This window comes from Mandrillus leucophaeus, unplaced genomic scaffold (assembly GCF_000951045.1).
Source record: "Mandrillus leucophaeus isolate KB7577 unplaced genomic scaffold, Mleu.le_1.0 Scaffold206, whole genome shotgun sequence".
In the NCBI taxonomy this organism is placed as follows: Eukaryota; Metazoa; Chordata; class Mammalia; order Primates; family Cercopithecidae; genus Mandrillus; species Mandrillus leucophaeus.
Genome location: NW_012102099.1, coordinates 1,863,299 through 1,878,987, shown reverse-complemented (window position 1 = coordinate 1,878,987; position 15,689 = coordinate 1,863,299). Strand labels below are relative to the sequence as shown.

The following is a 15,689-nucleotide window of genomic DNA, read 5'->3' as shown; positions in this document are numbered from 1 at the left end:
ATTTTTTTTTTTTTTTTTTTTTTTTAGAGATGAGTTCTTGCTCTGTTGCCCAGGCGGGAGTGCAATCACATAATCATAGCTTACTGAAGCCTTGTTCTCCCAGGCTCAGGTGATCCTCCTGTCTCAGCCTCCTGAGTATTTGGGACTATAGACGTATGTCATTACACCCAGCTATAAATCCTCTTTTTTTGTTGTTTTTTGTTGTTGTTGTTTTGTTTTCTTTTGTTTTTTGAGACAGAGTCTCTCTCTATCACCCAGGCTGGAGTGCAGTGGCATGATCTCGGCTCACTGCAATCTCTGCCTCCCAGGTTCAAGTGATTCTCCTGCCTCAGCCTCCTGAGAAATGCTCTTTTTAATGGTTACAGGGTATCCCCACGAGCAACCAGCCTGGGCAACATAGCAAGACCGCATCTCTACAAAACATTTAAAAATTAGCCAGACATGGTGCTGCAGGGTTATATTCCCAGCTACTCAGGAGGTTGAGGCTGAAGGATGACTTGAGCCCAGGAGTTCAAGGCTGTGGTGAGCTATGATCATGCCGCTGCACTCCAGCCTGGACACGAATGTTACCCTGACAATAAAAGAAAAATATCCCTATAAGCAGATACAGCACAGTTGACTTAAAGCATCCCCCTCACTTTAAACAGAAAATGTCATTCTGATTTTTACTCTAAGAAATAAGAGTGCACTAAATAACATCGACTGTTCACAGATTTATTTTTCTTTTTTCCTGGACCTCAGGTAAAGAGCTGAATTTAGGCCAGGCACAGTGGCTCACTCCTGTAATCCCAGCACTTTGGGAGGCCAAGGCAGGTGTATCATGAGGTCAGGAGATCGAGATCATCCTGGCCAACATGGTGAAATCCCATCTCTACTAAAAATACAAAAACTAGCGGGGCATGGTGGCGCACTCCTGCAATCCCAGCTACTTGGGAGGCTGGGGCAGGAGAATAGCTTGAACCAGGGAGTTGGAGGTTGCAGTGAGCCGAGATCGCGGCACTGCACTCCAGCCTGGTGACAGAGACTTCATCTCAGAACAAAACAAACAAAAAAACAGCTGAATTTATCAAGTGCCTTGGTTCATAGCATACCATCCTTGATCTATGCCAGGCCCCCCTACTTTTTTTTTTTTTTCTCTCACTTCACTCCAATATCCACCTCCATTTCCCACCTTCATTTCTCTCTCTGCCAGAGGCAGCTGCTTTAATGCATTTGACTTCTGTCCTTAGATGTATGTGTTTGTTATAAAATATATAGTGTTGGTGTATCTGTGTGTATGAGTGGGAATTACATTTCCATAAATAGAACTGTGCATTGCATCTCCCTCTGTTTCCTTTTCCACTCTCTGTACCTTAAAATCTCTCTGTGGCTCTGTGTACATCCAGCCCATTGCTTCTGCCTTTGCTTTTGGCAGATATTTCTGAAGTCTTGAGAGACCTTCTAACATTTTTAGTATTTAGGATTCTTTCCTTAGACCAGATGCTCCCAAAAGGAATTTCTGGCAGCAGTGGGTGTGAGCATTTTTATTTAAGGCACTGGCTTCCTATTGCTCAGCCTTTCCTCCTCTCTAGGCAGGTAAGCCTCAATCTGCCTCGTGCCAGAAGCACAGAGTATACCTCTTCCCCATGCCTTTAAAGTGTCCCCAGTAAGATTTCTGAAAGGCAACTGCCTGGACAGCACAGCCACTGGGCTCCTCCTGGACTCCCCCCTGACGTCTGGCTGGTTGGTTTGCTTAACAGAAAAACAGCCCACCACAGCGGCTCTGCCTCAGCCCTTTTCCTCCCCTCCTCCTGGTTGGGGCACTGGAGTTTGTAACTGCATTGTACCTTTTTAAAACTTCAGGGCCGGGTGCAGTGGCTCACGCCTGTAATCCCAACACTGGGAGGCCAAGGCAGGCAGATCACCTGAGGTCAGGAGTTCGAGACCAGCCTGGCCAACATGGTAAAACCCCATCTCTACTAAAAATACAAAAAAGTTGATTAATCAAGCGCGGTGGCCCATGCCTGTAATCCCAGCTACTGGGAAGCTGAGGCAGGAGAATCGCTTGAACCCAGGAGGCAGAGGTTGTGGTGAGCCGAGAACATGCCACTGCGCTCCAGCCTGGGTGACAGAGTGAGACTTCGTCTCAAAAAAAGCAACAAAAAAACTTCATATTTTCCTGTTGCCTCAACATCCCAGCAACAGGCCATGAACACTTTGCCCAGGTGAACAGGTACCTGTGATAAGGCTGGTCCCTGCCACAATTTCCCTTCTCACCCTCCTCTACCGTGACCTAGTGACATTCAGACATATCAGTGAGATCCCCTTTTGCTTGTGTCTTTCACCCTGAGCCCCAAGAAAGGCACTTGGCCATGGGTCTCCTTCTGTAGGACCTATGAGTATAATAAATCCTTTCATTTCATATACCTCTCTCTCAAGGACTTTCACCTTGAGTTTAGAATGATCCCATCCTCATCACCAATTGTGTTGTAAAAAGGAAGTTCCCCTTGTGAGGTTTTTTTTTTTCTTGTTTTTAGAGACAGAGTCTTACTCTTTCACCCAGGCTGGAGTGTAGTGGTGCGATCATAGTTCGCAATAACTTTAAACTCCCAGGCCCAGGTAATCCTCCTATCTCAGCCCCCTGAGTGGCTGGAACTACAGGCATGCACCACCATGCCCGCCTAATTTTTTTTTTTATTTTTTGTAGAGTTGGGGTCTTGCCACGTTGCCCATGCTGATCTTGAACTCCTGGCCTCACGCAATCCTCCCGCCTTGGCCTCCTAAAGTGCTGGGATTACAGGCACAAGCCACTGCACTCAGCCCCCTTTATGAAGTCGCTAAGGATCACTCGCACACAGCCACAGAAACTATGCTCAGAGAGGCTTATGAAATTACAGGATTTACTATACTCACATGTTCTAGAGAAGGAGGCATGCATGCCACACAGGGGGCCATATGGGAGGAGCTCTGAGGAAGCCACTCAACCAAGCAGGTGAGGAGAAAGGGGAGAGGACAGAGAGAAGGAAGGAGAGGGGACGACCCCTGGGCAAGTGCCTTTGTTGGGGCTCAGGGTGGTACAAGCAAAGAGCATGAGGGGATTTACCAATATGTTTGTATGGTATTAGATCATAGAAGAGGAGGACCAGAGGCTAGGTGCCATGGCTCACGCCTGTAATCCCAGCACTTTGGGAGGCCAAGGCGGCAGATCATTTGAGCCCAGGAGTTCAAGATCAGCCTGGCCAATATGGTGAAACCCTGTCTCTACAAAAAAATACAAAAATTAACCAGTGTGGTGGCACACACCTGTGTCCCCAACTACTTAGGGGCTGAGGCAGGAGGATCACTTGAACCCTGGAGGTCGAGGCTGCAATGAGCCAAGATGGGGCCACTGCACTCCAGCCTGGGCAACAAAGTGAGACCCTGTTTCGAAAGAAAAAAAAAAGAAGAAGAAATGGGCCGGGTGCAGTGGCTCACGCCTGTAATCCCAGCACTTTGGGAGGCCGAGGCAGGCAGATCACGAGGTCAGGAGATCGAGACCATCCTGGTTAACACGGTGAAACCCTATCTCTACTAAACAAAATACAAAAATTAGCTGGGCATGGTGGCAGACGCCTGTAGTCCCAGCTACTCGGGAGGCTGAGACAGGAGAATGGCATGAACCCAGGAGGCAGAGCTTGCAGGAAGCCAAGATCGCACCACTGCACTCCAGCCTGGGCGACAGAGCAAGACTCCGTCTCAAAAAAAAAAAAAAAAGAGGAGAGCCAGAAGGAGAACCTGGGCAGAATGTTCATAGTCTATTTGTGGGGATGTTGAGGCATCATCTATAAAATAGGTTTTTAAAATAAGTTTTAAATTTTTACAATACGGTAACATTTCACAAAATCATAGCATTTACTTTATCCCACCTTATTTAAAATTGATTCCTTTGAGGCAACTCAAAAAATTAAACCCAACAGCATAAGAAAAACAAAAGAAATAGAGTTAAAGGAGAAAATTAAAATAAGATAAAACAACCCAGCCGGGCGCGGTGGCTCAAGCCTGTAATCCCAGCACTTTGGGAGGCAGAGACGGGCGGATCACAAGGTCAGGAGATCGAGACCAACCTGGCTAACATGGTGAAACCCTGTCTCTACTAAAAAATACAAAAAATTAGCCAGGCGTGGTGGCGGGCGCCTGTAGTCCCAGTCACTTAGGAGGCTGAGGCAGGAGAATGGCGTAAACCCGGGAGGCAGAGGTTGCAGCGAGCTGAGATCCGGCCATTGCACTCCAGCCCGGGTGACAGAGCAAGACTCCGTCTCAAAAAAAAAAAAAAAAAAAAAAAAAACAACCCTTGGGTGAGGACCACACCCATACCCCATGCTCTAAAGCCTGTCCTCTTGCTAGAAATGGGCTTAGTTGTGGCTCTGGCTTTTTAGCAGCCAAAGCACAAAGGAAAGTGAGACCTGGTGCCCAATCCGCATGGGTCACAGTGAAACCACCCAGAAGCTCAGAGGTGTGGCCTGAGAGCGGTTTGCCCCAAGGGCTCAGATTGAAAGAATGCAATGTGAGAGGTATGCCACATCTTCATAAATAAAGCACAATTCATATGCCTACAAAGTCTGCTCATAGGTCTTTTTCTTGTAGCACTAACATTATGGACCACCGATTTGCCCTTCCATTCAGTCATTCTGCATTTATTGAGAGCCTGCTACATCAGGCCCTGGCTGGGTACTGGGGATACTGAAGTGGAAAACACAGCTGACCATCCCTGCCCTCAAGAAGCATCTTGTTAAGCACTAGAGACAGACACCAATCACATAGATAGATGTGAAGTTACACCTGTACAAAGTGCTGTCAAGGCGAGGTCCATAGCACTAGGAAAGCATGGAAGAACCAGCTTCAGGGTGAAGCTTCTGCCCAAGCCCCTTATCCACAACAGCACCTGCATTGACCTAGCTCAGCCGAAACCCCAGGAGTCATCCTCCTTGCCCCGCCAAGCCCTCATATCCAGCCCCTTCACACATCTTGCAGCTCCAATTCCAGAACAGATCTGGAGGTTGGGTGCAGTGGGTCACACCTGTAATCCCAGCACCTTTGGGAGGCCAAGGCAGGTGGATCACCTGAGGTCAGGAGTTCAAGACCAGCCTGACCAACATGGTGAAACCCCATCTCTACTGAAAATACAAAATTAGGCGGGCGTGGTTGTGCATGCCTGTAATCCCAGCCACTTGGGAGGCTAAGGCAGGAGAATCACTTGGACCCAGGAGGTGGAGGTTGCAGTGAGCCAAGATTGCACCATTTCACTCCAGCCTGGGCAACAAGAGTCAAACTCCATCTCGGGGAGGGCAGGAGTAGGGGGAGCAGAACAGATCTGGAATCCTTACACTGCTCATCACTTCCCCTCCATCCCCTTAAGCCAGGGCACCGTCCCCCTCCTGCTCCCGCTTCTACTCTTGCCCTGCAGGGTCTTCTATACAGCAGCAGAGGGGTCCTCTCATGCTGTCTGATCATGTCAAACCCTGCCCTCAGCACTCCAGTACCAGCCTGTCTCATGCAGGTGAATCTAAAGACTTTCCCATGGCACTGCAGGGTCTGGCTCCCTCTTCCCACCCAGCCTCCTTTCCTGACACTGTGCCCATGCTCCCTTAGCTCTAGGCTCACAGGCCCTCTGTAGTCCCTGCACACATGAACATGCACCCACCTCAGGACCTTTGCACCTGCTCCCTTCATTTATGACTCTCGTCCTATGTCCTCTCCTCCAGAGCGTTCCCTGACCACCTGTCTAAAATAGCAGCTCTGCCCTTTCATTTTCTATCTCCCTGCCCTGGTTTGTTTTTCTTAGTGCCCATTACCACCTAACAATATATGTAACTGTTTCTTTCGAGATTCTTTCTCCCTCACTGGCCCATGAACTCTAGGAGAGCAGCAGCTTTGCCTGATTCCTTGCTGAATCACTGATGTCTAGCACAATGCCCTGCACATAGTAGGCAGTCAATCAATATGGGCTGAATTACTGAGGGGTTGATTGTGTCATGGAAACTATGTGAGCAAAGCTTCTCTGATCTGGGAGCTAAAGAAGGTTGAGTAGGGGTGGCCTCGGTGAAGACAGACGAGAGGAGAACATCTCAGGCAGCAGGAGAGCTTGTCCACGGCTGCCTGTGGGTGGGCATGTAGCACACACATCACACTGCAAAAAGGCCAGTGTGGCTGCAGTGTGTAGAGCAAGAGCACGTGTGAGCCAAGGCTCAGGAGACCTGTGGTGGCCACCACGAGGGCAAGAGGCCAACAGGTGGATGTGAGCTTTCAGCTTATGAGAGCAGAAGTTAGCTGCAGAAAGGCTTCCAGCAAGGGAGTGATATGATCTGACAGGTGTTCAGCAGATTCCAAAACAGCCCTGCTTGAGAGTGGCCAGGTTCCCTACACCCCACACAACAGCACATTATTCCCTCCAGCTTAGAGACCATCATAGTAATAAATTCAGCAGTGATGCAGCAAACATGGTGCACCATGGCATAGCCTTTCCAAAGTCCAGAATTAACACGTGACCATTGACTGGAACATCGTGACAGAATATTTCTCAAGTTTCACCTAACGACAAAAAGACCAAGAAGCAGCTGTCAGGGATGCTGTCATAGCTTCAGCCATCACTGCAGGAGGAGTCATCAGAAAGCAGAATGTGGAAAATGGAGTGGGAAAGATGTCTTGTAACTAGCATGCTTGGAGCCTGGGTGGCCACTCTGTAGGGGCTCCCTGGATGATTAAACAGGGAGAAGGAAGTGTGGAAGAGTGAGTTCTGAGGTTCCAGCAGCTCTCTTGGGGCTCTATACTGAAGACTCCCTTATCCCTTCAGAACCCCTGTGCAGCACTCTGAGCACAAACATAGTTGCTTCTCTCCAGATAATAGAGCCACTAAACCTAAACCTGCAGACCCCTTTGCAAGGTGCATCTGGGGGCTTGAGGTTTCTCCCTTTCCCCCACAGCTGCAGAAACTAGAATGCCACTAGTATTGTCTGAGACTCTTCCTGACAGTCCCCCAACTCAAGAAGGGTAAAACCAACCTCCAGAAGAGAAGCAGGGACTCTGGTTTCCTCACAGCCATTGGCAACCCTAACTTCCTGTTTCTCTTTGTATTTCTGCCTCAGATATTCTCCCAGGAGTACATCAACCTCTTGCTGTCCATGTATTTCTTCGTGCTGGGAATCCTGGCCCTATCCCACACCATCAGGTCAGAAGGCATCTCTCTGCAACATTTGAAGCAGCTTTCTCGGGAACCAGTACAGGGTCTTGGATGAGAACATGACTTTTGGCATCACTCAGAGCCAGGTTTGAATCCTGGCTATAAAACTCAAGGGACTCTTTCCCCTGCACACTGTAGATGACTAGGACAAGAACAATGACCTCTCTGGGCCACAGTTTCCTTATAGAAATGATGAGGATCTGGTGGGTGTTTCCACCACCACAGCTGTTGGGAAAGTGATTTGTGAGCAGTAATGTCATGTTAGTTGTGACTACTCAGGTGAGTAACACCAGTACCACCTGCCGGGTGTTGTGGCCTAGCTGTGTGCTAAGCGTCATGCTGGGCTTCTCACACATGATCTTGTTTCATAAGGAGCCAGAGGCAGCACAGTAAAAAGTTAGGAGCGTGGGCTCTGGAATTTGACTACCTTTGAGTCCAGACCCTGCCACTTAATAGCTCTGTGATCTTGGGCAAGTTACTTAATCTCTCTGGCCTCAATTTCCTAGTGAATGTGGAGAAAAATAATAGTACCCTTCCCATGGGGTCATGTGGAAAGCTTTAGCACAGTATCTGGCGATATAAAGTGTTCAGTAACTATTAGCTGTCACTGTCATTATCTGTGTTAACCTGCCAGACAACCTTATATGGGTTGCTTTTGCTTTCACACCTGTATGATAGTCATGGAAACTGAAGCCCAGAGAGGTTAAGAAATTTGCTAGGATCACACCGCTAATAAGCAACAGAGCCAGGATTCAAACCCAGGTGTGGTCCAGAGCCCATCCTCTTCCCACTGCTACCTTAACTCAAACTGCCACACGCTCATGTCCTTTCAGTGGGGAGAGTGGTTCATTAGGGGGGTTGCTACTTGTGTTTTGGACAGGCCAGTTCTCCACTCTGCAGGACTATCCCACACATTAAAAACAGTTGGCATCCTTGCCCTGCTCACCAAATGGGAGTTGCATACCCGTCTTCCCCAGCTTGTGACTACAAAGATGTCCCAATATGTTTCTGTCTACCCCGTTGAAGAGGTGCAGCCTCAGGCTGAGAAACACTGATAGACACAGAGGTGGCCAGGGTTCCCAGAAGGAAGGAACTCAACTTGAACTTAGCTTTCTTTGAAGGGTAGGAAACCTGGAAGACATACAAAGGAGGGAGAGGTCAGGTGCTGGAAAGTTTGTGCACATTGAGGGCATAGGCAGAATCTGCTCCCAAAAGCACTGAAAGCCAATATGAGGCCAGGTGGTGGCTCACCCCTGTAATCCCAGCTCTTTGGGAGGCCAAGGCGGACAGATCACGAGGTCAGGAGATCAAGACCATCCTGGCCAACATGGTGAAACCGTGTCTCTACTAAAAATACAAAAAAATTAGCTGGGCTTGGTGGCACATGCCTGTAGTCCCAGCTACTCAGGAGGCTGAGGCAGGAGAATCGCTTGAACCCGGGAGGCAGAGGTTGCAGTGAGCCGAGATCGTGCCACTGCACTCCAGCCTGGTGACAGTGTGAGACTCCATCTCAAAAAAAAAAAAAAAAGGCCAATATGAATGTGACTTCATTCTTCTAGGCACACTGGCAGGACAGTGTGGTAGTCAGGAGCATGGGGTCAAGAGGCAGGCAGCTTTGGGACCAACACCTGGTGCTGCCAGCTCTAATTTGTGTAAGTTACTCAAGCTCTGAGCATCAGTTCTTCTACCTATAAAATGGAGAGACTGCAGGTACCTCTTCAGAGGTGTGGGGAGGGTCTAGTGAGCCCCAGGCTGTAACATTCCTAGAGCACAGTGCCAAGCACACAGTGAGCCTAGTGGCTGGCCCAGGGTTACATAGCTGGGACTTCACCTCTCATCTTCCAACTGAGGTCATTGTTGTCCTCACCTGCACTGATTCTTCACCCACAAAATTTTATTCTAGCTAGCTTGGGAGAATTCTAGTCCAGCCCTGCATCCTGAAAAATGAAGGCCGAGGCAACCTGAGTGACTTGGACCCAACCAAGATAATGGCAGGCCCAGTCGCCCTTGCTCATAGGACATACCTGTCCTTTCGCAGTAGACCTGGGGTGGGGTGGGGGCAGTCACTTCCAGACATTGGGTGTCCTTTCCCATGCTGATTAGGATCCTCCCCAACTCTAGCCCATCCTACCCTAGCATCTGTGAGAGGCTTGAGACCCCCAGGTCTCCCACAGCCCAGCCTCCACCTCAGAGAGAGCCCAGTGTGTTTTGAAAGCCACTGTTAGGCTGTTTGCTGAGGAACTGATTATTTAACATTATCGCAACAACCCTACAATGAAGATCTTATCTCTACCCAGCTGTCTAGGCGCGGTATTATGAACCTTTATCATCTCGACACCAAAGACTTTTTTTCCCTTTTAGAACAATAACTAAGGGACATTGTCCCAATTTCTCATAGATGATTAATCTATGTCAAGAAATAATTGAGGCTGGGCATGGTGGCTCACACCTGTAATCCCAGCACTTTGGGAGGCCAAGGCAGGTGGATCACCTGAGGTCAGGAGTTCATCCTGGCCAACATGGTGAAACCGTGTCTCTACTAAAAATACAAAAAAATTAGCTGGGCTTGGTGGCACATCCCTGTAATCCCAGCTACTCGGGAGGCTGAGGCAGGAGAATCCCTTGAACCCAGGAGGTAGAGGTGGCAGTGAGTCAATATCGTACCACTGCACTCCAGCCTGGGTGACAGAGGGAGACTCCATCTCAAAGAAAAAAAAAAAAGGGGGGGGGCGGGGAGAGAGAGAGAGAGAGTGAGTGAGAGAGAGAGAGAGAGAGAAAGAATTGATTATCTTTTAGCCACTTCATAATTTTTATAGATAGATATTATCAACAGAAAATTAAAAACCAACAGCAGCTAAAAGTGCACATGGTAAAATGTATGAGTGACTAGAAACTAACAGAAGAATCATTTTCTTAATGAAATTTAGAGCAACAAAATTTGACCTGGGAAAACCATACCTTTTAAAAATAATGGATCGGCTGGGCATGGTGGTTCACACCTGTCATCCCAGCACTTTGGGAGCCCGAGGCCGGTGGATCACCTGAGCTCAGGAGTTCAAGACCAGCCTGGGCAACATGTTGAGACGCTGTCTCCACAAAAAATACAAAAATTAGCCAGGTATGGTGGTGTGTGCCTGTGGTCCCAACTACTCGGGAGGCTGAGGTGGGATGATCGCATGAGCCTGGGAGGCAGAGAGGTTTCAGTGAGCTGTGATTGTGCCACTGCACTCCAGCGTGGGTAACAGAGTGAGACCCCGTCTCAAAAATATAAAAATAAGAATAATGGATGGCCGTAGGCAGAAGGGATGCTCACCATATGGGGCTAAAAAATTTGATGGGGACCAAATACTGTCAGATGAAGGAAATCATTATTGTAAAGTTAACATGGAAAAGAACTGAATCCAGTGAAAATAATTTTAGTAAGTAAGTGATTATTTGATCATGCTTTTTAGAAAGTTGGTCCACTAATTAAATTGATGTTTCAATTAAATTGAGTTTTCTTAAATAATTTCTCAAGGAAAGGCTACAGTGTTGTTAGAATTTTGATCAGCTGCCTGAATCCATAAACTTAGACCTTCCTCAGGATCCGAACAACAGATCCAAAGGTTTAAGACAGGGAAATTGGGCTCAGAGGGGTTATGTGACCACCAGGATTCACAGCTGGTAAGAGCAGAGTGAGGTTTTGAGCTCAGGTCTGTCTGACTCCAAAACCCCTATTCTTTACAGTTTTGGCAAAAGTGAAATCGGGGGAGCTTAAAGAGGGTGGGCTGGCCACCTCCTGTCATTGAGCCTGTGGTCTCCTGGGGACTGGCAGAGGAGAGGCCTGCTGAAAGGCTGTAGAGAGCTGCACCTGAGCTGTGTCAGCACAGGCTGAGGTTCTTAGGATCCCCTCCACCTCCACTACCACTTCCAAGCCCACATTAAGCCTCTTTGGGAACAAACCCCAGCTGGGGTATTGGAGGAAGGCAGGGGCCACAGCCTGCCTTACCTTGTGTAGTCACCAAGATTCAAACCCAAGACATCCTTCCTGCAAAGGGAACCTCAGCTTACTTCATCATCTGTGTCTGAGCTCGTGCCCCACCCAGCTGACCTTAGAGGGAAGAAAAGCCCAGAAGGTCCAGATCTGCCACCCCAGAGGAGGAAGCCACGTCACCAGTTTCACTGACCCTGCCTTCCACCCCCAGGGGAGAAGGGCACCAGGATGTGGCTTGTCAGTGGGAAGGAATGACCTTTACGTTTGACATGAGCCATCAAGGGCCAGGAAGAATCTCTGCCTGCTACAAAAGTCTGCATTCAGAGTCATTCAGTAAGCATTTAGCAGATGTCTAGCAGGCACCAGGCATCTTCACCCCAGGGTAGGGTGAAGATGATGAGACAGGGCCTCTGTTCTCAAGTCCACAGACTCAATGCTAGCCTAGTCGCTTGACTCTTCCCCTGTGTAGTGCTGAGCAGCCTCTCTTTTCTCAGAATAACAGACACCAATCTGGAGACTTGCTACTTGAAGTTGAAGCTGCAGTTAAGTTTATAGGGTACCAAGTGCTCATTTAATCCTCTCAGTAGCCCTACAAGAAAGGTGTTATAGCATTCCAGATGAGGAACAGTTGCACAGAGCAGTTAAATAACTTTCCCAAGATCAGACCACTAATAAGTGGCAGAGTTAGGATTTGAGCCCAGGAAGTCTGGCTCCAGAGTCCGTGTCTTTAACTGTCACACTCTGCTGGTTGAGAAACTGAGCACCAAGCTCCTAAGGAAGAGGCCGGCTAAGATGGGCACAGGGCTTAGCTCTTCAGCCTGCTTTTCTGCCTCTGTCCATACCTGCACTCACACCCTGACTTCAGACTCCCCCAAAACTGATTCAGCAAACTAATCTGAAAGTAGCTTCCAGTCACCCACCCAGCTTCTGCCTCCCACCGCCTCAAAACCCTGTTGTGGGAGCCCATTTCCAATTCTGCCCTTACACCTGCTGCGCTTCTGTTCACAAAGCCCTACCATCATTCACACCACAGCTCTACAGGCTGGGAGGGATCGGCTCTTTGAAAAGTGGAGAAATGGAGGGCCAGAGATGGTTTTTTGTTTTTGTTTTTGGAGACGGAGTCTCGCTGTGTCACCCAGACTGGAGTGCAATGGCACAATCTCGGCTCACTGCAACCTCTGCCCCCGCCCGGTTCAAGCGATTCTCCTGCCTCAGGCTCATGAGTAGCTAGGATTACAGGCTCCTGCCACTACGCTGGGCTAATTTTTGTTTTTTTTTTTAGTAGAGATGAGGTTTTGCCATGTTAGCCAGGCTGGTCTCGAACTCCTGACCTCAAGTGATCCGCCCACCTCAGCCTCCCAAATGTTGGGATTACAGGCGTGAGCCACTGCACCTGGCCAGAGAGGGTTCTTGAATCTACATCTTGCTCCATGCCACCAGGGTCTTTAGAAGAGAGTTCCCATCGAGCCTTCCGGGCACGGTAGCTTATGCCTGTAATCCGAGCACTTTGGGGCGCTGAGAAGGGTGGATCACAAGGTCAGGAGATGGATATCATCCTGGCTAACATGGTGAAACCCCATCTCTACTAAAAATACAAAAACAATTAGTCGGGCATGGTGGCAGGTGCCTGTAGTCTCAGCTACTCGGGAGGCTGAGGCAGGAAAATGGCATGAACCCGAGAGGCAGAGCTTGCACCACTGCATTCCAGCCTGGGCGACAGAACAAGACTCCATCTCAAAAAAAAAAAAAAGGGAGTTCCCTTTTCCCTCCCTTTTTCACTGTGACGTGGGTACTTCCTGGCCTGCCTCATCCTTGCTAAAGACTCCATGCCAGGCGAAGCATTCGTCCTGCCTTTCATATCTTCATAGCAGTGCTCTGAGACAGGTGGTATTGTTAGCCCTGTATACGGGTGACAAAATTGAGGTCCAGGGAGACAGAGCCATTGAAATGGTCTCCCACAGCCGCATGGCAGAGCAGGCCTCAGGGCTGGGCCACCCAGGCTTGTAGCCACTCCACAGTACGGCCACGAGGCTGGGTCAAGAGGCCGTGGTTTGCTCATCTTGTTCTGAAAAAGGTCCAGAAAAGGTCTCTGCTTCCTGCCTGGGAGGTGGGGCATGCTGGGTAATCAGAGAGAATGCTTCTGGAGACAAGGCCAAGCTGGTCTTAAACAACTGAGGCCTTGTGGAAGGAGTGAATGTGATGGTGATCCTGCCCAGGGGCTATGATTCATCTGGCTGATTGATTCCAGCTGAGTCTGTAAAAATCTCAGGCCTGCTGTTGGAGAGCAGAATGTCAAGTCATGGAGTGGGGTGGGGGTGACTGTCAGGTCATCAACTTGATAGGCCTGGAAGGGAGTCCACAAATATGCTTCTTGACAAGGGACTCATATAGGTGGCATGTGGGCCAGACTTTGGGATCCTGCGCTCTCCCAAAAATGGTATTTTGCCTGAAAGTCTATCTGCTTCTGCTTTGCATTTCTTTGATTTTAACAAAAAGGCAGTACAGAAATCACTATGAGTGCAAAGACCTAGGTTTGAGTCTCAGCCGAGATATAGGACCCCTGTGTGACTCTGGGCAAATCACTTACCTTTTGAGGGCCTTTGTTTTCACATCTGTAGAGTGGGAACAATAACACCTACCTATCAGGACAGCTGTAAGGGTGCCAGCTGTAAATGGGGCAGGGGAGTGTTAAGGCTGACTGCCCATGGGGGCTCTGTTTGCCGACTTGCTTTGTCTTTCCTTCCAGCCCCTTCATGAATAAGTTTTTTCCGGCCACCTTTCCAAATCGACAGTACCAGCTGCTCTTCACACAGGGTTCTGGGGAAAACAAGGAAGGTCAGTGCTAACCAGTTTCCCTGTAGTGTGCCTTGGGTATCTTCCTCTGCCATTCCCTTTGTCTCTCCAATATTGGGGTTCTCCAGTAGAGCGAATGATGGAAGAAGTGGGCTCTGGAATCTCATGGCCTGGATTCACATCCCAACTCTGCTACTACCGAGACATGGGACCCTGGGTGAATGCCTTACCTCTCTGAGCATTGGGTGTTTTGTTTTGTTTTGTTTTTCCCCATCTGTAAAATGAAAGTGTTAATCTAGGACCTCCTTCACGGTCATGTTGTTAAGATGGCGAGTCAGTAAGTGGAAAGCATTCAGCATGCTGCCTGGCTCATAGTAAGCACTCAGTCAAAGTTGGCCTTCGTGATTATTTTATTCATATATATTTTTAGTGTGATCAGTGCCTCACCTAAGGTTTGAAAAGGGGGTTCTACAGCTCTTTTTCAAAAATAAAAACTGACCAGAAACAGTGTCTCATGCCTGTAATCCCAGCACTTTGGGAGTCCAAGACAGGATGATCACTTGAGGCCAGGAATTTGAAACCAGCCTAAGCAACATAGTGAGACCTCATCTCTATAAAAAAAATTAATTTAAAAAAAAAAATGCAAACTATGGGGAAGTGTGGAGATCCTGGGATTTGCAGGTTAGGGTATGGATTCAAATACTGTAACAAGATTATCAATGGCTTGACCAAATAGCAGGTATTTCTTTTTTGTTGTTTTTTGTTTTTTGAGACAGAGCCTTGTTCTGTCACCCAGGGTGGAGTGCAGTGGCGCCATCTCAGCTCACTGAAACCTCAGCCAACTGAGTAGTTGGGATTACAGGCCTGTGCCACCACGCCCAGCTAATTTTTTTTGTATTTTTAGTAGAGATGGAGTTTTGCCATGCTGGCCAGGCTGGTCACAAACTCCTGACCTCAAGTGATCTGCCCACCTCAGCCTCCCAAAGCGCTAGAATTATAGGCGTGAGTGAGCCCCCACGCCCAGCAGGTATTTCTCTCCTGTAAAATACTGAGCATGTGAAATCTAGCCCTTTTTTTTTTTTTTTTTTGAGACAGGGTCTCACTCTGTTGCCCAGGCTGGAGTGCAGTGGCACAATCTTGGCTCACTGCAAGCTCCACCTCCTGGGTTCACACCCTTCTCCTGCCTCAGCCTCCCGAGTAGCTGGGACTACAGGTGCACGCCACCACACCCGGCTAATTTTTTTGTACTTTTAGTAGAGATGGGGTTTCACTGTGTTAGCCAGGATGGTCTCCATCTCCTGACCTCTTGATTCGCCCACCTTGGCCTCCCAAAGTGCTGGGATTACAGGCATGAGCCACCTTGCCCGGCCATAGCATTCTCTCTTACTGGTGCCTAGCACATGCTGTCTTGTCCCTAATCGGCAGCAATTTTATGTGATTGCTTTGTGCATCTCTAAGGAACCTCTATCAAAGAAACAATTGTTGATTTTTTTTTTTTTTTTAAGGTTAAGCTTGGGCCAGGTGAGATGGTTCATGCCTCCCAGCACTTTGGGAGGCTGAGGTAGGTAGATGACTTGAGATCGGGAGTTCCAGACCAGCCTGGCCATCATGGCGAAACCCCGTCTCTACTAAAAATACAAAAAAAGGCCAGGCGCGGTGGCTCAAGCCTGTAATCCCAGCACTTTGGGAGGCCGAGACGGGCGGATCACGAGGTCAGGAGATCGAGAC

At 48.7% G+C, this 15,689-nt stretch overlaps 1 protein-coding gene across 1 annotated transcript in view; it reads left to right on the top strand.

Moving 5' to 3' along the window:
- HM13 (histocompatibility (minor) 13) overlaps positions 1 to 15,689 on the top strand; it is an 80,505-nt gene that overhangs the window by 41,910 nt on the left and 22,906 nt on the right. Inside the window, exons 4-5 of the mRNA XM_011979878.1 lie at positions 7,101 to 7,183; positions 13,915 to 14,003. Coding sequence (XP_011835268.1) covers positions 7,101 to 7,183; positions 13,915 to 14,003 — 172 coding nt within the window. The remainder of the gene's footprint in view (positions 1 to 7,100; positions 7,184 to 13,914; positions 14,004 to 15,689) is intronic.